The sequence below is a fragment of the Kogia breviceps genome, chromosome 2 (genome assembly GCF_026419965.1).
Source record: "Kogia breviceps isolate mKogBre1 chromosome 2, mKogBre1 haplotype 1, whole genome shotgun sequence".
In the NCBI taxonomy this organism is placed as follows: domain Eukaryota; kingdom Metazoa; phylum Chordata; class Mammalia; order Artiodactyla; family Physeteridae; genus Kogia; species Kogia breviceps.
The window spans coordinates 129126586-129147410 of NC_081311.1; the positions used below are offsets into that span (position 1 = coordinate 129126586).

General features: G+C 44.6%; 1 protein-coding gene across 28 annotated transcripts in view; it reads left to right on the forward strand.

Annotated features, from left to right (window-relative positions):
* Positions 1-11745, forward strand: part of PKP4 (plakophilin 4) — a 269659-nt gene extending 257914 nt beyond the window's left edge. For 18 of the 28 annotated variants that reach the window (XM_067026062.1, XM_067026063.1, XM_067026065.1 and 15 more), the window contains 6 exons: positions 1674-1869; positions 3907-3991; positions 4115-4232; positions 6785-6913; positions 8631-8704; positions 10733-11745. In XM_067026062.1, coding sequence (XP_066882163.1) covers positions 1674-1869; positions 3907-3991; positions 4115-4232; positions 6785-6913; positions 8631-8704; positions 10733-10981 — 851 coding nt within the window. In that variant the 3' untranslated portion in view covers positions 10982-11745. The remainder of the gene's footprint in view (positions 1-1673; positions 1870-3906; positions 3992-4114; positions 4233-6784; positions 6914-8630; positions 8705-10732) is intronic. The other 10 variants (XM_067026069.1, XM_067026071.1, XM_067026072.1 and 7 more) reach the window with 3 other exon arrangements.
* Positions 11746-20825: the final 9080 nt, after the last annotated feature.

The following is a 20825-nucleotide window of genomic DNA, read 5'->3' on the forward strand; positions in this document are numbered from 1 at the left end:
AAACTTTCACACGTGTTTTTCTCTCTCCACTGATGAGCATTATTTTACCCAGCTGGAGTACTCTTGAGCTGTTTCAGGAGTCACTTTTTCTTGTTTCCCCATGAAGATCCCTTCCTTCCTGTGTGGTCTGAGCCCCTCCCATATTCAGTATTTGACTCTAATTTACCCAGCACTTCTGTTCCTAAGAACCATGCCCTTCTCTGACCTCTTCACTCTCTCCTCACATCCATCACCAGCAGTAGCCATGGAATTCCTCTCCAGAGCCGTTTTTCACAAGGAAACAAAGTTTTGTCAGTTCACAAAAGTTGCTGCGTACTCAACTGAGTCTGACCAAGCCAGCTGTCTGGGCTGCAGGCTCTGAAGGGACCACTAGGGTCACGCACAGACCTAGTGACTGGCCTTCTCCCTAGCCTCCAGAGTGCAATTTAAAATTGTGCCGTAGCAAAGTGATGAATTACATGTCGTGGACCTTTTGGTCATTCGTGAGTATTCAGAATCACCAGTGCTAACTTAGCATCTGTTCTTAAAAACCACATTTATCTTCTGGCTTACAGAGTCATCACTGCTTTTCCACTCTTCCTAACAATATTCTTTGTGAGTATGCCCGAGTCTTCACTTTACATGCTGTAATTATGCGGCATTTACTCAAGCCCTGTCTTCTCCTGCTTACCATTGTATATAAATAGGTCTTCAATAAAAACCCCATTTAGCATCCACTCAGTTATTAGCATAGGGAGAAAAGCTAAGAAAATATTTACTTGAGCTTTAGTTAATTTCTTTTGTCTGCAGTGCAGTTATTCCAGTTTGTCAGTCAGTAATTGAAATGGAAAAAGCTTGAAATAATCTCTTTCTGGAGAAGAGTAAGGGGAATTGAGGATCTGTACGGAAATGCCTCAGTAGCGAAGGGACACCCCAGCCTTGTCCTGTCGGGAACTTTATTACTGCATTACTCCTGGGACGTAACATACCCATAATCTTCATACCAGAATTATACTTCTATCTTCTTTAAAAGAAATGAGCATGTTGTTACTGATGTCAGACCAACTGATATAAACCCTCAACTTGATAAAAATGTGGGATGAATTGGGAGATTGGGATTGACATATATATACCAATATGTATAAAATATATAACTAATAAAAACCTGCTGTATAAAAAAAATAAGATAAAATTCAAAAATTTTGGAATAAAAGATGTGTGACTGTACCCAGTTCACATGTTGAGATCTAGAAAGATTTCATGAAAAGTATTATAAGTTTTTAAAGGCTTTAAGAGGAAGTTGTCATTCCTATATGAAGCATAGGAATTGAATGGAGAATAAAATTTACTATCATAATTCCTTTATTCTTGCTGTTAATGAAAACAGTGGAACTAAAGCAACTCGATTGTTATACCCAGTTCTATACCCTGATTTACATTTTCTTTCAGCAATTTGCAGTAAGGTTTTATAAACCAATCATTTCGAGTGGCATGGCCATAGATGTTAACCTGCCCTTTACAGTTAAAATGTTTGTCATTTCCTTCTTTACCGTGGATTTTTTTTCTTTCCTGTTACTGTCTCTTTTGAGGTTTTGTTTTTCAAGAGTCTGCACGGTCACAACCTTTCAATGACAACAATAACAAAAACCAGGTCCCTTCCAAAAGTGAAATGAGCTCTCTTTTGCCTCGGGCAGGTAAATACGCCATGCGAGACCTGGTCAACAGGCTCCCGGGTGGCGCCAGCCCCAGCGTGCTGTCGGATGAGACCGTGGCAGCCATCTGCTGCGCCCTGCATGAGGTCACCAGCAAGAACATGGAGAATGCCAAGGCCCTGGCTGACTCGGGGGGCATAGAAAAGCTGGTGAACATAACCAAGGGCAGAGGAGACAGGCAAGTCTGCTGCAAGGAGACGCCAGCGCCAGGCCCTCATTCCTGTGACAAGGGCCATGGTTGAGGATACGTTGCTTATTGGGAAGGATTTATTTGTGCACCTCTCACGTGCCAATAAGCTAAGCGGTTTCCAGCAGTTAAAACCTGTTTTGCTGGGAGAAGTATCTGTGGTCGTGTGGCCCCTTTTCTGCTCTTTATTTTCTTGGAGCATCCCTCACCCCTACCGTCGTTCATGTCCCTAAAGCCACATTTGGCCGTTCTGACTTCTGGAAGAATCAGATGAAATTCATGAGGAGGAAAACTTGGGGCCCCATCTCCTTGGACCTTTGGCTCATGCTCCAGGCTCCAGGGCCTGTTCTGCAAGAACATCTTAAATCCTCAGTTCTGGGATTATTTCCTCCCAGGAAGTCCTAAAATCACCATGTGCAGCAGAGCCAGAGCCTGCTGTGTGGCCTCAGGATGTGCCCTGGGCTTGGATCATACCTTGCTTGTGGGTGACACCCAAGTGATGAAGCAGCAAAAGTAGGGATTAGAAGATTGGTGGCAAAAATTGAAGGTTTCTTGTCACGGAGCTATAGCGGTGACTGTGAATTTGCCTTAGAATCAGATCACAGAATCCTTCAAGGAAGCGGGAAGTGTAGGGCTGCTTGTCCCATTCTCGACACAACAGGACAGAAGCCTCCCAATCACTAGTAAAATGGCCCGCCCGTCTCCCCACTGTCCTGCACACGGCAGTGGCTTCCCCAGGGTTATTTACGACCCCCTCTGGCATCTGACGGCCCCTGGAGCGGACGCCTTGTCTTTTCATTCACTGCTGCATCCTCGGTATCTAGAACAAAGACTGGCCCATACTAGTAAACATTTATTAATTGGCTAAGAGTCAGTACTAGAAGTCACACTATGTTTACTTTTGAAGAATAATGTAGCAAATCATATTCTCACCCTGCAGAAACCACAGCTACCAACATTATTCATATTTCCTTTCAGTCCTTCAGGTATCTTCTTTTATCTCATTAGTAATAAGTACACAGACACTCATTTTTATTTCAAAGGAAACGGAACATTACAGATAAAGCTAAGGCCCTGTTCCACTAACGCCCCCTCCCGCTCTCTTCCCCTCTCCTCTAAGGGTAACTGAAATCGCATTTAGTGCTCTTTCAGTTTTGTGAGATAGCCTTTATTCGTGAAAGGCATAAGAACAGGCTGGAGAAATGCTGAACCAGTGCCAAAATCTTTGTATATTGAAAAAAAAAAAAAGTCTAATTTTTTTTTTTTTTTCAAAACAAGAGATTCAGAAAACCTGGATCAAATCAAGCTGTCTTCTGAACATACACTTACTTTCCTTTTGATTCACTCACCAAGCATCTATCTCTTGCCTACCTGCCACATGCTACAGCAGTGAGCAGTTCACACCTGCCCGCAGGTAGCTTACATTCCATGGGTGGAACAGACAAGGTTCAAGGATGAGCAGCGCCTGCGGATGGTGCTGAGTGAAGAGCAAATAATAAAATCGGGGACAGTGATAGGGCATGCCAGGGTGAGGAGGGGGTGTCACCATTTCAGACACACTGATCGGGAAGGCCTCAGGGAGAGGGGAGGTAATAACTGACCTTATTTTCCAAATCAAACACTAGAGCCACACAGACACATCTGTTTACAAAGAGGCACAAATGACAAGAAGGCAGTGAACATGTTTTACATGAAGGCCTAATAATTGGGGGGGGGGGGGCGGTAACTTAACTTGGGAGGGTCCTCAGACAACTTGAGATGTGTGGTCATGGTCAGAAGTCATGGGCTCATTCCCGACCACAGCTTCTGACCACAGAGCCAAGTGCCTGTGAGCCTCTCTTTGGTCCTTGCCCCCTCTGGCCAGCCCTGAACTTGACTGACTCCCAGGTACACCTTGGTGGTGGTTTCTAGCAGCAGCCTCCTTGCCCCCTGGTCCTTGGAGTGATGGCCTCTTGGCCATTGCTTTGCTGCCAGAGTCTCTTCAAGTGGAGCTGCCCGCATTCACTGACATCCCCGCTCTCTCCCTAGATCATCTCTGAAAGTGGTGAAGGCAGCAGCCCAGGTCTTGAATACATTATGGCAATATCGGGACCTCCGGAGCATTTATAAAAAGGTAACTTACAATAATAGCTCTGGCATAATTAGCATTCATCAGAGCACACGGTCGTAATCATTTATTGTAATGAAATGTCATTATCCACTTTGAGAGGTTTCTTTTTCTCTTTTAACTCCACAGGATGGGTGGAATCAGAACCATTTTATTACACCTGTGTCAACATTAGAGCGAGACCGATTCAAATCACATCCTTCGTTGTCTACCACCAACCAACAGATGTCACCTGTCATTCAGTCAGGTCAGTGGGTAAACTCCCCTTCTTGGTGAGAGCATTTGTGTGACAGAACATTGTTTCCCATCCGGAGAGTGAACGTACGCTGATTAAGCCTGTCACCTCCAAACACTGAGGAAAGGAGAGTTTGCTCTTCAGGCTGAAAGCCTTCTTTGGGAATTACATGCTATTGTATACAGCAGACCCACTCTCCTCCTTCCGCTTTAAAAGTTTATGTAAATTTACACCAACTATGGCGCATAAAAGTATCCCGGGGTCCTCAATAGCATCTGTTCCCCCTAAGATTCTGCTTCACTAGGTTTGCAAAGGGTCCTGGGAACCTGCGTTAGATAAGCAGGCCCGGTGATGCGGATACAGGAGAGTGGAGGAACACACTTTAAGAACCACTAGGTTGTGCCTGAAAATGGCTGCCCTTGCCTGCCTGCAGGCCATAAATCTGAAATGTCTTCAAAGTGATTTTTTCGTTTTCTTGGTGAAAACTCTTAGAATGAATCCTTTAGACGTGAGCTTTAGACCCACAGCCTGGGAGAGCCATGATCTCCACCTGTGCCTTACTCCTCACCAGTTAAAGCTTCATCCCCTGGCTGCCTTCCAGACCCCCAGCACTCATGGCTAATGGGAACAGGCCCTGCAGGTGGCTTTACAGGAATCCCTTTGATTTGTAAGTTGGAAATCTTGACAACCACACTATGTACATATTGGTGGTGTTTAATTTGGTAGAAAGAATGTATTGAGGCTCAGACTAGGTTTTGGGGGGGTTTTTTGGGGGTTTTTTGTTTTTTGTTTTTTGCATGTAAGAACAGAATATTACTACCAAGTCGATTCAGTCCTGTAAATTTAATTCTTAACTAAATGAAACAGGAAAAATAATAAATATCTTTTTTTATTTGGCTTTAAATCTCCCATTCTGACATATAAATATTACCTGTTGTATTCAACTGTGCTTCTGCTGGCAGTTTTATTTCTCATGTGGACAAATGTGACCAAAAAGACTAATATATGACTGGTGTGGTGCTTCTTGTCACATAATTGGATGTCTCCACTTGTACCAGGAATTTTTTAAAAATTCTCTCTGCCTATGGTATATATTTATGTCTTAGTTCTTAAATTATGAGTTGTTTTCTTCAAAGAGACCTCTGCTTGGTTTTTGACACATCTTGCTGGGTTCCCAGGTATAGCCTGAGGCTGTCTTGCTTTATAAAAATGCTCAGGATTCTTTAGAGACTCAGCTAGAAGGGTGCCCGCGGAAGCAAGAGAGTTTGCTGTTTAACAAAAGGCATGTGTACAGGCAAAAGAATAATTTCAGACAAGTCAGGACATAGTCACTGAGCAATGAACTTGTTTTGAGCACCTCTTAAATATATGCACTGGACAGTGCTGATGGGCCCCGTCCAAGTTCCTAGGTCCCTCTCTGGATTCCATTTGAAGGTAGGATCTAATTCACACTTGTTTCTCCATTTATTCTGAGGACTGATCATCCATCCCTCAGCACTAGCACGGCATCTGCTTCTGGGCACGTCTCATATCTTGCTGATGTAATTATGGGAGGCTGGTGGCGATGGCCTCTGTCCTCCTACCTTGTAGAAAGTAGGCAGGATGAGAAGCACATAGACACTGCCCATGCATGCTCACTGTGTGTCAGTGAAGTGACTTTCTAGGGAAAATATTTTGATGTCAGTCTTCCTCTGAAAGCATCAATGCACACAAAACCACTGGTAGCAGGGCCTGGGGCCTGCTGCTTTGAAGTGGATCCAACGAATAAGTGACCACTCTTAATTACAAGATACTTCAGTGCAAGCAAGATGGTTTTTTTAATGAGAAAAAGAAGATGTTTTCCTTCTGTGCAGAAGTGTCCCAACTGGACACCCATGGGTAGACATGTTATTATGAAATGTTTGGCTCCAGCTGGGATAAAAAAGCTGGGCCTTTGTGAGGCTGGGCTTCTCAGCACCATGAGCTTGATGAGCAGGGCTTATGGAGTTTATAAATTTCCCTGACAGCTGATCACCATAAAAAGAATTATAAATTTTATGGGCTGGGCACTCTTATTCAAACACATTTAGCGATGCAGATATTTTTGAAATCATCAGAAATCAAAACATGCCATAAAACATCTACTTACTGAAGAGCTATACATAACAGATAATAGATGGGTGTGTTACAAGTAAGTGAACTGAGATCATAAAGCAGCAAATGTAACTCTTGCATGACTGGGAAGTTACCGTCACTCAGTTTCAAAGGCCCAAGCAGGTGGTTGAGACCCACCGTGTCAGTGGGAAAACCACATGATCCCCGCACCACGTGCTGTGGCTCTCTAGCAAGCTTGGGGGTTGACAGCGCTGACCCTCACAGTGGCCGGGCTGCAGGTCACCTTCCAGAGACCCACGGCTGGCTGCCCTACAACTCACAGCACCTCTAAGAGCTGACTTTAGTGCCAGCCACGTGCACTTCTAATTACTGACCTTTGTTTTTCCAGAGGGGACTTTCTAGAGACGCTGACAGTCTGATTTCTCTTTCTTCTCTCTCTCTCTCCCGCCTCCTCCTGCCTCTCCCTTCAGTCGGCAGTACCTCTTCCTCACCAGCACTGTTAGGAATCAGAGACCCTCGCTCTGAATACGATAGGACCCAGCCACCTATGCAGTATTACAGTAGCCAAGGGGATGCCACACATAGAGGCCTGTACCCTGGTAAGACGCCAGTCGGGTGTGTGATAGAGTATCTCGAAAAGCCGCGTGTCCCCAGGCACTTGGCCGGTGGCCTGGGAGGTAACCTCTGCCTGCAATGAGATGGTCCCCCAGCAGCAAACCATGGTCCAGTCTCTCCATCTCCTGCTTCAGGGCCTTTTCCACTTGTTTTAAGTAAAACAAGTGAGGGTAGTGGTCTGGTGACCACAAATAAAATGAGCACTGTATCCAAACGAGAAAGCATTTCCGACTCCCCTGCAGCACAGGCCCTTTGTCCTGCCCCCTCCCCACTCCCCTGCGTGTTCCAGAACCTGAGCTCTGTGACACCTGGCAGGCCCACATCTCCTGGACTGACTCATAAATTCAAACCTGCAGGTGGAGATTAATTCCATTTACATTTTTGTGGAAAAGAGTTTGAATGAATAACAAACAGGATTCTCCTCAGAGTGATTATTTTTTAAGAATAACAAAAATGATGTTGCCCAGTATTAATATTTTTATGTCCTATTCAGAAAGCCCTGCATATAATTTACTTTAAAAAGGCCAACCTGAAGGGTTACCGAGGTTTCCTATTGTCTCCATTCTCAACTATTTTGCAAATTAGAACTACTCTAGAGGTTTCAAATAAAGCAGTGTGAGCTACCAAAAAAGCCGGGGGGGAAACCCTCCTTTCTCAACAACAACAACAAAAACTGTTTCTTAAAAAGAAAGAAAGAAAAACTGGTGGCAATTTAACAACTGCTGGGGGAGCAGTCTCAGTTGTGCTGTTGTCTTTAAAATTGTGATTTCACAGGACTGTTTACTAATCAACTATTGTTACTATGGCAATTAATAGCTCAGAAAATTGCAGATGCTACATTTCAAACACCGAGCTCTTTGCAGAGGAAATGCACATACCAACTGAAGTGCATTGTTGCTTCAGGTTTGCCGCAGCCTGCTTTATTTTAAAGATCGCCTCCTTAGCATGCTCGCCCTTCTGTATCTTCTTTGCTTGCTTCAATAAACTAATTTGCCTCAAATATGTTTCATTTTCCTCATTAAAAAAAAATAAAAATCTTTGCTAGCCTTAACAATACTAGAAGGGTAACCAATGACATCATTGGGAGTCTACTATGGACTCATGAAGAAAACTGATTACCAGGTTCTTTTTGTTTTGAAACATACTTAAATATGGTGGCCACAAGAATGTGCCCCCAAGTGGCCAGCCTGTTAGAACACACCTGTGCCTGCTCCTTCCAGGACCTGGGATTTTGAATCAACACTGTTCTGAGGGCATGGAGCTTGTTCCACTGTGTTTCCCTACCCCCTCATCTGACCCAGTGCTCTAGCTCAGAGCCCTGGAAAAGCCATGTTCCTTGGCTCAGGGAGCAAGTCTGCTCTTCAGAGCCAGCCAGGGAAATCTTCATAGGTGGGAAGAGCTCCCCACAGTGACCAGAGGTTGAGAAGGAACCCTTTTTGGATGAGCTATGCATTGGCACTGCTTTTTGGTGAAACACACAGCCTCTTTTTGCCGTATTCATTAGCCCCTAAGAACCCTGGGTAAGCAGCAAGCAGGCTTGATCCAGGGCACCCAGGCTGCTGACTGGTCCGGGGCTGTGCTGGCACCGGGGAAGGCAGGGCCTGTCAGGGACGCCACGAGCCCTAGAGCAGGGAGTCCACACAACCTAATGGACCAGAGTAATGAGCACTAGTTTTAATTTCGTAAAATATTTTCTTACAGGCTCCAGCAAACCTTCACCAATTTACATCAGTTCCTATTCCTCACCAGCAAGAGAACAAAATAGACGGCTACAGGTGAATTTGCAATATCATTTTTACAGAAGGCCGATTAGCAGGGATCAACACAGTAAGGGGTCCGCGCCGGTTGACTTACCTGAGCTGGGCCCACCCTGCAGGGGCCGAGGAGCTTTCCCGGGGGATCTCTGCTCCTCGGAAGCTCATCCGTGGTTTAAGCAAATCACTTCCACAATAGCCTTACGTCCTTGCATATCCGAATTGGTGCCACCATGCCACTGATGGGAACCAGCTGAGAAGTCTTTAATTCCTATTCCTTGCCCAACAATTTCTTTTTCCCAACTCTTTTTTTTTTTTTCCTGTTAATCTCTAAAATCTCTTCCATCCTGTGGGTGGGGAAAGGTTGGTAAGCACACTTCATTCTCTCTTCTCATTGTTCTTTTTTGTACATACACCTCTTTCTCCATCTTCATGACTCCCTCCCATCCAAGCCTCCGTGGTTTGAAAACACCTGAGTCCACAGCCCAATCTCTGTTAGGCTCAGAGGTCAGAGTGGACCCAGCCCTGCAGGGGTGAATTCCACTCTCCATCACAATGGGGACTAGTGATTGTAACATTGAATCTCTGCATTCATGAGGGGCCTGAAGTTCATTTTGGTCCTTCCTGATGCCATGTCTACCTGGGCCATCTGATCTCTCCTCTTGCCTTCCATTAACACATGAGCAACTGGGGGTTTCCCAAACAAGCCTATATCCTGCTCTGCAGAAAAGGATGCTCTTAGACCTCCCTTCACATCATCTTTTCTCTGTAGATGGAAGAAGAACCTCTCAAGTTACTCATAATCTTCTTTAGCCAGGAGAAATAGCCTCAGAATCGTAACTCTAATTAAAAAGCAAGTTTAGCTCTGAAATCCTTATAATATTAGAATGCATTTAGTTCCAGAACATGGTGTTGAAACCTATGTGATAAATATGTTACATCTTACTAAGAGGGGGATTTGGGCATGATCAGGGGGGAAGACAGACATTAGAACCATTACAGTTTTTCTCCAAACATATTTGAAGAAATTAATGTGAGGTCAGAGATAAGACAACACAAAAGAAAATGAGGGCAGAGGTGGATGGTGCCCACCTGTGTTTCACCTTGCTTCCTTACAGATGGAGTTATTAGCCCCAGCTTGGGGAAGTCTTTTCCTTTAGAATTGTATTTGCTCACGTATCTCTTCTAATTTTGCTACTCTCCCACCCAGAGATTGCCTTATTCCTTTAAAAGTACAGCAGGGGGGCTTCCCTGGTGGCGCAGTGGTTGAGAATCCGCCTGCCGATGCAGGAGACACGGGTTCGTTCCCTGGTCCGGGAAGATCCCACATGCCGCGGAGCAACTAAGCCCGTGAGCCATGGCCGCTGGGCCTGCGCGTCCGGAGCCTGTGCTCCGCAACGGGAGAGGCCACAACAGTGAGAGGCCCGCATACCGCAAAAAAAAAAATAAATAAATAAAAAAAAAAAATAAAAGTACAGCAGGGTTTCCGAAGTGTGACTGTTCACCAAACTACATATTTCTTTTTTTTTTTTTTAATAAACATCTTTACATATTTCTTTTAAAACTGAGGGATGGACTCGGTCTTCATCTCTGAGGTAAATGTTTTAAAAGATGGTTGTGCAATTACACAAAGCCCCAAAATCCAACCTTTAACTAAGTACATGATGTGCTAATGGTTCCCCTGTGTCAAAGCAAAAATCAAGTCTATCCTTTCACTGGACACGCCCAGGTCACAGGCTCCTCCACAGCAGAGCACGGAACTCAGCCTCTAGTAAGGAGGGAGGTATCTTGGGTTCTCCCAAGGCGCTGACTTCTAGAGGCCATAGGAAAGGACTTGAGCAAACTGCTGGCCTGCCTGTAAACATAGTGTAAAATCCTTACGGTCCACTAGTGAACATACAGTATGCACCAGAAACAACTTTCAACCATAAATTCACAAACACTGAATATTGCTTTAAAAATATGAAGCAGGAAGCCCACGTTAATTTTCCCTAAACATGTACTTCCAAAAATTGCCGTGATTTATTTGCTTTTTCATTTTATCAACAGCATCAACAGCTGTATTATAGTCAAGATGACTCCAACAGAAAGAACTTTGATGCATACAGATTGTATTTGCAGTCTCCTCATAGCTATGAAGATCCTTATTTTGATGAACGAGTTCACTTTCCAGCTTCTACTGATTATTCAACACAGTATGGACTGAAATCGACCACAAATTATGTAGACTTTTATTCCACTAAACGACCTTCTTACAGAGCAGAACAGTACCCAGGGTCCCCAGACTCGTGGGTGTAGCATCGTGATGCTTGGGAGAGGAACTCTTTCTTTCTAACCTTGTTTGGATTGAGATGAGAAGTCCATCTTGCTGATTTGCTGATGAAATGTGAAAGTGACATGGAAGGAATGAGTGAAGAGAATTTTTTTTTCTTTTTTGAGGAATTATCAGGGAAGTGAGGCAACCTTTGGGAGGGAGGACTTTCTAAGCTCTACTTAGGCATTAGATCTAATTACCTGTAGATTCTATAGTCTGGTGAAGGTGTGGGCGATGTGATGAAAGGTTTGAGAAATGGGTGAAATGAGATGGGGGATGTGTAGGTCAAATCAAATTAAAGATGATTTTTTTAATGTGAATAAGTTATGTTCTGATAGTTTGTACAGAAAAAAAAAATAATAATAAAATGGATGCCCTTCATGTTTTATTGCTATTACTAAATGTCAAGATTGTATGCTATTGTGTCTTGTAAATTTCTTTTGTTGGTGTAAATATGGAAATGCCACATTGGTTAAGTGCCATCATTTGTAACGCAGTGTGTCATTTGAAAAGAGATTTGAAGAAACTGACAGCTTAAAAAACAAATGGGAAACCCAAGGAATTGTTAGCAGTTAAAAACAAACTACAACATCCTTTGTTTTCAAAATGAATGGTGTACCTTTGAAGCACAAAGTCCAGTCTGGTATAGCAGCGCCATGCCCATTCCCTGCCTCTTTCATAGGACACTTCACTGCCATTTTCTATGCACATGAAAGAAAAATAAATGTGGAAATTTCATCCTTGGAAATTTGTTCCCTGTTCTTTTTTTTTTTTTCTGTGTATGACACGGAAAAGCAGATTAATAAATGCGAACCTCATTGCATGTAGGAAACAGCTTAAATATATTGAACTATTTTGGACTTTTCCTAGCTCTGTACAGTTAATACACTTTGTGAGATGGACTATACCAAAGAATGAAGCTGTGAACTTTCCTCCTCTTTACCTATCTTAGTGTTTTTATTTCTTGGGTTCTGTTTTGAATCTAATGCCCATTACCGTTTTATCATGTTTTTTTTCCAGACTGCTCTATATTTAACGCCACTTTTCAACAAAGAGAAATTACATCTGGCAGCCTGGCCCTAACTAAATTGACAGACTCCTTTTGGCATCATTTTAAGAACTCCATAACTACATAAGAACAGTGGTCGGGCCTTTATTGGTTGGCACCAGTGTAATAAACCAAAACAAATTCTAAATTATTTTGCTGAGTGATTCCATGAGACAGAATAATTCCTGGCTTAGAGACAGGGTGGAGAGGCCCCAACCTACATGGCAGGCAGGGGGGTCTTAATACCAAACTGCATCACTTCTGAGCTTTTCTCCATCCTTGGAGACAACAAGGGCATCAGCCCCAGAAGGCCCAAAGTCTGAGGCCTTCCCAAGTCTGGGCTTTCCACCCTGCATCTTACATGGGAAACAACCCATATGGCAAGTCAAACCCAGAGGTGTTGACTCAGCTCAGTATATCCTGCATATATGACACAAACCCTAGACGAAAACGTGTGTGCTTATATTTGTGAGTACACAGAAAGAGTCCCAAGGGAAAAGTGCTTTCCCTTGCTGAGTGGACTGTGACCCAAGATTAGGCTCCAAAGTGAAATGGAAATACAAGCATAAGCAGGAAGATTCCTGAAGTCTGCCAATAGGGAGCCTTCCTGACGTGCAAGCTTTCTGAAATGACACTTGAGCCAGTTCCCACAATCAGACTGCCCAGCTGCCTCCGCCTCACGTGCCGTGGAAACTGCCCTCTTTAGACAGCAGAGGCTGCCAGATTTCCCCCAAGGAACCGGCATCAGGACTTTGGAGATGTCTGGTATCCGTTTGAGTTTTGAATCACTGACTTCCCTGAACCTGATTTTTGTGCATCTGGGTTAAAGGCCCTCTCCCAGGGAGTCAGGAGTACAAGGGAATCTGCAGCTGGCCTGAGATAATTGACAGTGACTGTTGCTTTTAGTGACCTCATTAGCCTCTGGGGTAACTTAGTGGACCCAGGTTCCCCATCTGACAGAGCATTTCAAAAACTGACCCAAGTTTAGATTGCAAAGAACTCACTTGGGCCTCCAGTCAGACCTTGTAATGGGGCCAGAAAGAAGCCTGTGGGTGAGGACTGGGCAGAAAGTCAGGTGCCCTCTCAGGCTCCTCCCTTATAACCAGAGCAAAGAACCTGCAGAGCCTGAAAGACACAAAACTGCATGATGGATCGAAGAGCTGAGCCCACTCCCCCTCCAAGGCACAGGAATGAAACTCTACTAAAACAAAGTTGCCTTTCTGTTGCTGCCCGGAAATGTCACCCAGTAGAATGCAGGATTCAGCTCTCATGAAGAGGGCTGTGCTTCCACTCAGCCAGGATCAGCATACGTCCACCCAATCCTGGAGAGTCAAGGCTGAACTGAGCCAATGTTGGTCCGCTAGACCAGGTTCCACCCTGACCGCACATCAGAACCACCTGGGCAGCTTTCATAGATAGGAGGGTCCCACCCTGACCAATGGAAACCCCAGGAGGTGGGGTCTAGGCATCAGTGTTCTTGAGAAGCTCCCTGGCTGATGGCAATGTGCAGTCAAGGTGAGAGGCCACTTGGCCTGCATGCCATTCCTTCCCCTCACCACCTTCCTGCCCTATGACCTGAAAGTTTAGTGGTTGGAGTTTGGGGTGTGACGTTTGCCTGGAAGAGAGTGATAAAGATTTGGAGTATTAAAATTAAGATCTTAAATTTAGAATGTCAGAAGTGAGGTTTTTCTTCTTGGCCAGAGTATATATCTTTTGCCCATGCATCCTTTGTTAAAAGTTATGAAAGCCCAAGGGTGTTTCATGGATGTCAGAAGTGATGACTTCAGACTTCCCTGGTGGTGCAGTGGTTAAGAATCCACCTGCCCACGCAAGGGACATGGGTTCGATCCCTGGTCTGGGAAGATCCCACATGCCGTGGAGCAGCTAAGCCCACAAGCCACAACTACTGAGCCCCCACACCACAACTCCTGAAGCCTGTGTGCCTAGAGCCCGTGCTCCACAAGAGAAGCCACCGCAATGAGAAGCCCATGCACTGCAACAAAGAGCAGCCCCCGCTCTCTGCAACTAGAGAAAGCCCGCACAACAACAAAGACCCAACTCAGCCAAAAATAAATAAATAAATAAATAAATAAATTAGGTGTTTTTTTTTTTTTTTTTTTTAAAGAAATGATGACCTCACATAACATTTCCAGTCATCAATCTCTGGCCAGTGTTTGGTTTTCCAACATGATTGCTGATTCTTGCAGTGAAATACCACTGGTTCACTTTATCTAGCACTAACAATGTGCTACTTGTATCACAGACATCATTTAACCCTCACAGCAAATGTATGAAACCTGTACTAATAGCCCATTTTATGGATCCTGAAGCAAACTTGGAGAGTAACTTGCTAAAGGTGACACAATGAGTGGCAAAGGCAAAGTTAGCACCACAGTCTACCTTAACTACAATGCCAGTGTTTTTAAAATTCAGCAATTTGAGTTTTCAACCGAACTATTTTTCTGAAAATTTTTCATCGGTCTTAAATGTACCAAAGGGAACTTTATCACAAAGGATAAAGGAAAAACTGTCATCACTTGCCATAAATAAAAGGCAACCATAAGACGTTTGAGGGGCTGAATTTATCTAAAAAAAAAAAAAAAGGCAACCATAAAAATGAACATTTAACTATTAAACATACGAATATCCATGTACCACCAAAATTCATTGTCTACCACCACTGGTGTTACATGAACCTCATTTTTGGAAATCTGGGTCCTGATCATTCTGATATATATGATGATTTAGGTTGGGCTGAGAACTCCCCTTAAAAGAACCTTGTCTATGAACACAAGCCTGTTAAAATCTGCCACTGGGCAACCCTCTCATTCTGGAGCCTCAGTAATACCTTTGGAGGAACATGTATCTAAATCCACTAGATGGTGGTTTTACTTCCATGATCAAACCAGATTATAAGGAAAAAATATTTGCAAATTTGGCCATTGCTGCTCACTTAGATTTAAAAAAAATTTTTTGTAACAGCATTATTCATAATAGCCAAAAACTGGAAACAGCCCAAATCTCCAATAGGAGAATAGATAAATAAATTGGAGTACAGTCATGTAATGGAATACTAGTCAGCAATAAAAAAGAATGAACCACAGATACTCATAATAACATGGGTGAATCTCAAAAACATGCTCAAAAGAAACCAGACACAAAAGAGTATACATCCTGAATGATTCTATTTTTAAAAGAGGCAAAAATCATTTATGTTGATAGAAATCAGATCCATTGTTGCCTATTGAGGTACCAATACCTAAAGAGGTATTGACTAGAGCACTTTAGGAGATGATGGAAAGGCTCTATATCTTGCTTGGGGTGGCTCTTACACAGATGTATACATTTAGGAAAACTCATCAAAATGTAAACATAAGATCTTACATGTCATCACATGTAAAATTTATTCCAATAAAAAAAATTAACACTTTAAAAATCACAAAATAAATGAGTGATGACATTGTCTGAGACTTAGTTTTATAACCTAGAATCCCAAGGTGGGTGAGGTGTTTATACATCTCTTTGGATCCTTAGATAAAAGGGGTGACACACTTCTCTCTCTTGGCAACACGTTTAAACATGAGCCTGAGTTTTACTTTTCAACTTACTTTCTTGTCAACACACACATAAATCTGTCCAGTCATAGCTCATTCAAAAGGACTCTCCCATACAGTGCTTTTCAAATATCAATGCTCTGGAATTCTGTTTAACTTTAGTAAGCTGTCAGCTTTTAAGCAGACTGGTGTATATAACTACAAAGAATTTTCTGCTAAAATATTTTGTGTGCGAACCACTGTAAGTAGATGTTTTTATAAGGTTTGAAATTTATAAATTGGATTTTTCTCAACTCGGAAGACTAGTAAGCTACCCAAGCTGAGGGGAAGGAGTGTGGGAAAGGAGCCCTTTTAGCAAAGTACCAGAGAGGTATTAGCACACAAACAGGTCAGTGAAATCAGAGGTAGAGCAGCTAATGGGATTTTTTTAACTCTACAAATGCAGGGTGGATTGAATTCAAAGAGGATCTTGCTATAGGTCAAGGAAATCCTTGCTGTAGAGGAAGCAAACAGTCTTAAATTAGTGTGCAACTGGCCAGGGGGTTGAAGAACAAAGGATGCAAAGCATGTTGGGGGATTCCATAGGGAGCTTCCATTCTGATAGAGAGCTGCCCTCTTCTGACCTATCCAGGGGCTGGACTGGGCCTCAGAGACCATGTGCAGCCATGAGCTGCCACCCATACAGAAAAACTTCTCAGCTGGTGCTTGTCCATTCTGCCCCACTCTAGGAGATCCTGACTTTTGACTCCGGCCTTACTCACCCTTATGATAGAAGTTTGCTGTTATTCATAGGTGTGGTGGCTTGACTTGGCTCGCTGTCTTTATGAATGCACTTACTCAGGACAATCTTTCAAGGCTGCAGACACAAAAAGGAAATTATTAGCAACGAAATTATGACTTGAACTGTATCTGTTTTCGTGCTTTTCCCTGTTTTTTATGTCAGCAGCTTCACTGGAAGCAGCTGGCATGTCCCCTAAGTGGCTATTTGTGCCCATTGCTATTGCCTAATTCTAACTTGAAATCACCAAAAAGCATTTTGTGCTGTCATAATCATTTGCATGAGCTATAACAAGCTCTTTCATTATAAAAGCCCCATCCAAAGGTTGGGGGAATTTTGATAAAGACTTCATGACACAATGGGCTATTTCACCCTCCATTCATGCCCCAGTGATTCCAGAGCTGACCAATGCATTATCTTGTAAAATAAATTAAACACAGCTTCTGCTGGGTCAGAGGTGTAATTCTGAGAGCAGTGGGAAAATATCCAATTCTTCCTTTAGAAAGCTCCTATAACTGTTCAATTGCTTCCCCAAAGGCAACACCCCTGAAATTTGCCTTTATTTGCTGGTGATGGGATATAATGTGTTTGGCTCCAATGCCTTGAAGAGCTGCCATCCACTGAGTACTAATGTAATAAAATGACTTCGGGGAGGATGATGCCCTTCCAGGGTCTCTCTTAAGGGTTCTGCAGAGTCAGTTACTGTCCCATCCCAATCCTAAGGAACTCTCTTTTCCTCTCAGGTGTGAGAATGAGTACAGGTGTGCCCAGCTTCCTGGGGCACTAGAGGAAAGGATTCAATTCAGATGGGCTCCAGATTGGAGATGACCATAATAGGAGGGGATCTGGCAGCCATTATTGAAATGGTTGTGCAATGAGGAATGCATTTCAAGCCTTTACAGACTATCTTGTGAAGACAAACCAGAAAGCACATTCTGTAGCTGAATGATTAAAATATTTACATATCCACCAACATCACTGCAATCATGGCTGGCCTCAGTGACCAGAAATCTCCTTTTTGTCTCTAAACTGTGATCTAAAGATAATAGTGTGTTCACTTTGCAATAATCAGTTTGCAAATAATTAGGTGCTCCTTTTCTCACTTTTACTGCTTGTATCCTACTTTTGAATTGCTTCTTTGATAATTAACTCTTCTATGGAGACAAGCTATCAGAGGGAAGGTGAGGTGATACTGCAACTCATCCATCCTGTCACTATATAACATCTTAATTAGAGAAAAGCTGGCCTAACACCACCTGCAACTATTAATAATATTATCCTCTGAGGCCACATCACTGGGTTGTGGTAGTGACATATCATCACTAAGGAATTATATTTGGCTGATAATAACAAAATCCCCCAAAGTTGTGGCTTCAACAAGATGAGTTATAGAAGGCCTTGGATTTTTTTCTCCCTCACATACGGAAATTAACAAAGATAGGCATACCAATGCTAGTGTGGTGGTTCTACAATGTCCTCAGGAACACAGGCTCCACCCTAATCTCGGTATGGCCCTCATCCTCATGGCTTCCCAGCTGGCTGCTGGAACTCCAGCCATCACATCCTCATTCTTCAACGAAGAGAGGCCCTCACTTCTCAACTCAGTTGGTGGGGAATGTGGAACCGCCAATTGAGTTAACCTCTTAAAAGAGCCTTCCTAGACTCCATCCTGTATATCTCACTGGAAGAGTAGTTTAACCTGGACTCATTGCTGCCTCTGCTCATGTAGGGGTTCTGTTAGAAAGGAAAATGAGGGTATGGATAAGGCTCTATAGGTCTCTGCCCAAGATATAGATGATGTTATGGGGATGATCTCTACACTTCTATTACAGTACTTGGGTTCCTATGAATGTAGGCTCCAAGCCAGAGACCTGTGTTGTATTAATTCTGTGCTTGGGCAGAAGCCAGTACCCAACCCTCACTAGACATGAAAGATAAAGCTGGATACAATTTCTCAAGCTCAGGTTGTCCTAGAAGCAAGACTCCCCATCAAGTCAGTTTCAAATTACTGCCCCATCTCGCAGCTTAGATGTTAACCACAGAAAGCCAGGTACCATCAGTAATCTATGGTCAGAAACCCCACCCTACGGTGGGTTCTAATCTCTGAGGGGCAGAGCCATAGGTGTCCTCAGAAGAGCTTCAGAAGTCGAGGATAGGGACTCTGGCCCCTCTACCCACTGCATCGAAAGCAGCCCCCTCTGAGCCCATCAGAACAGATAGCGGCCATCAAGTCAGCCGTCAAGGTGAACCTCATAGAGTAAGAGGAACTCAACTTCGGGTTAATTAACTTCAGGTTAATTCTAAGCAGAATAAATGAGAATGGCATGGGGCTAAGGAGAAAACCAGCTGAACCCAAGGACAGGGAGAAGGGCAAGTGGAAAAGGCAGAAAGAAGCAACAAAGAGTTTCTCTCACTGGTTTGGGTGAGAACAAACCTCCAAATAATAACCCTTTGCTGAGTGTTTACTAGGATATTGAATGTCAAGTGCTGCACTACGTGCTTTACGCACATGAGCCCATTTAATCTTCAAAACAGTCTTAAAACAACGTGCAAGAGAAGAGATCTGTTGGATTCTAGACCCCCATCAGTCCTTCTGGGTCTCCCCGATGAAGCAGAAGAGCAGTCACCTCCAGCCTTCACATAATCTAAGTTTCTGCTAAAGTAAGCCCATGAGACAACCCCTCTCCCAGCCAGGAATCCCCCTCCAGCTTCCTACTAGCTTCTCCGCCAAATTAGGCTCAAAGAATGCAAACCAGTTTTAATGTTTACCTTAGCAAAGATAGCTAGGAAAATACTTTACCGGCTCAAGTCAAAGTAGATGTTTTGAAAACTACACAAAAGGCAACTATAAAGTTGCCTGTTCACAAACTATGCTCTGAGTTTTGGCAGATCTGCTGCAAAATACCTCAAGGAATAAAGCAAACCCGAGAGAGCACCTAACGAGCTCCGTCAGCCCAGCCTGCAGGAGCAACTCAGCTGGGAACGTCTGAAGCGTGGACAGGAGGAGGGGGCAGGGGGCCCGGCAGTGCAGCCTGGGAAAGGGGCTGGTGGCCTCCAAGCCTGAGAAGGCCCTACCGCCTACCCTAGCTTTTGTGAAGAAAGAGCGTACCCGGACGGCTGACCCACAGTCCTGCAAGTCTCAAAAGGGAACCATGGGCATTCTGGAAGATGCTAAAAGAAACCTTTTATCTGTCTCTCGGCTCTTTACTCACGCTTTACACCTCGCTCCTCTTCAAGGTTAGAGGAGGGACCACCTGATGCACCTAGGAAAATCCAAGGTAAGCTCAGGGCGCTCAGCGGCCCGGGTGAACGCCAGAGAGTCTAGCCTGCCTGCGCGGTGGCTGGGACCGCCCCCCCCTCGCCCCCGAAGTCCTGGCTGGGTGAGTTCTGTTCACCCGGGTAGCTATGGAAGCCTGCTTTTCACTCTGGGTCAGGCTATAGGTCCTAAATCCACTTCCCCAATGAGAACGCTGACCCGCATTCGCATACACTATACACCCGGGCGTACCCTTCCCTGGTTCTGACCGCAAGAGAGGAGAGGAGTGTGTCCTTATCACACAGGGACAGAACTGAATCCCGACATGTAAACCAGAAACCCCCCTCCCCGGGAAAAGATAAGAAGAGGGTTTGTCTTGGGTGCTGGGGGACAGACACCGTACCCCGAGGTGGGGAGCCTGCCTTGCTAACCCAGGCAGCACCCGAAACCCTGGGAAACAGCCGTCCTTTTGGAGAGCACGGCCGAACCTGAGGTTGAAACTGGACTTCCCACCTTTCCCCTCGCATCCCCACGTAGCATTTAAGACAGTCAAGTCCACGGTGCAGGTCTGAGCTGACCTACCCGCCCCAGTCAGCGGCTGAAGGGAGGCTAGAGAAGCAAGAGTGGAGGGCATCCTGGTGGGGAAGTCCCGACCCAGACCCGTGTCTCCGCTGGGGTGCGGAACACCAGGGAGGCCCGTCCCCCTAACCTGGTGCCCCCGCCCCGGGGCGCCACGTTCATGCTGTGTCTCAGGCACTGAGTAAAGCCCTTTGCCTGGATTGTCTCACTGGCAGGTTGTGAGGAGAGGGTCACTGCGACCCCATTTTACAGATGAGGAAGCCCAGTCTAGGGAGGTTAAGACACTCACCCCAAGTGACAGTGGTAGAGCATCTGCCTCCAGAGCCACTTCCCTAAAAGAACATCAGGCTGTCACCTATCGGATGAGTAGCTGCCCCTCTGCTGGGAGAGCAGGGAAGCAGGGACAGGACCTCTCGCAGCAGCCATGGCCCTCTCATCCTTTCTGGGCCAGGTGGAAACTCCATTCCCCTTTCCTGTTCTGTGACTGGATGGGTAAGGCGGGCCAGCCCTGCCCTCTCTTCCCACCTCTCACTGTGTCACTGTACCCCCCTGGGGGGCTCTGCTCTCCCATCCCCAGTATCCTGTGTTCCCCACTAGCTCTAGAAAGCCTCCC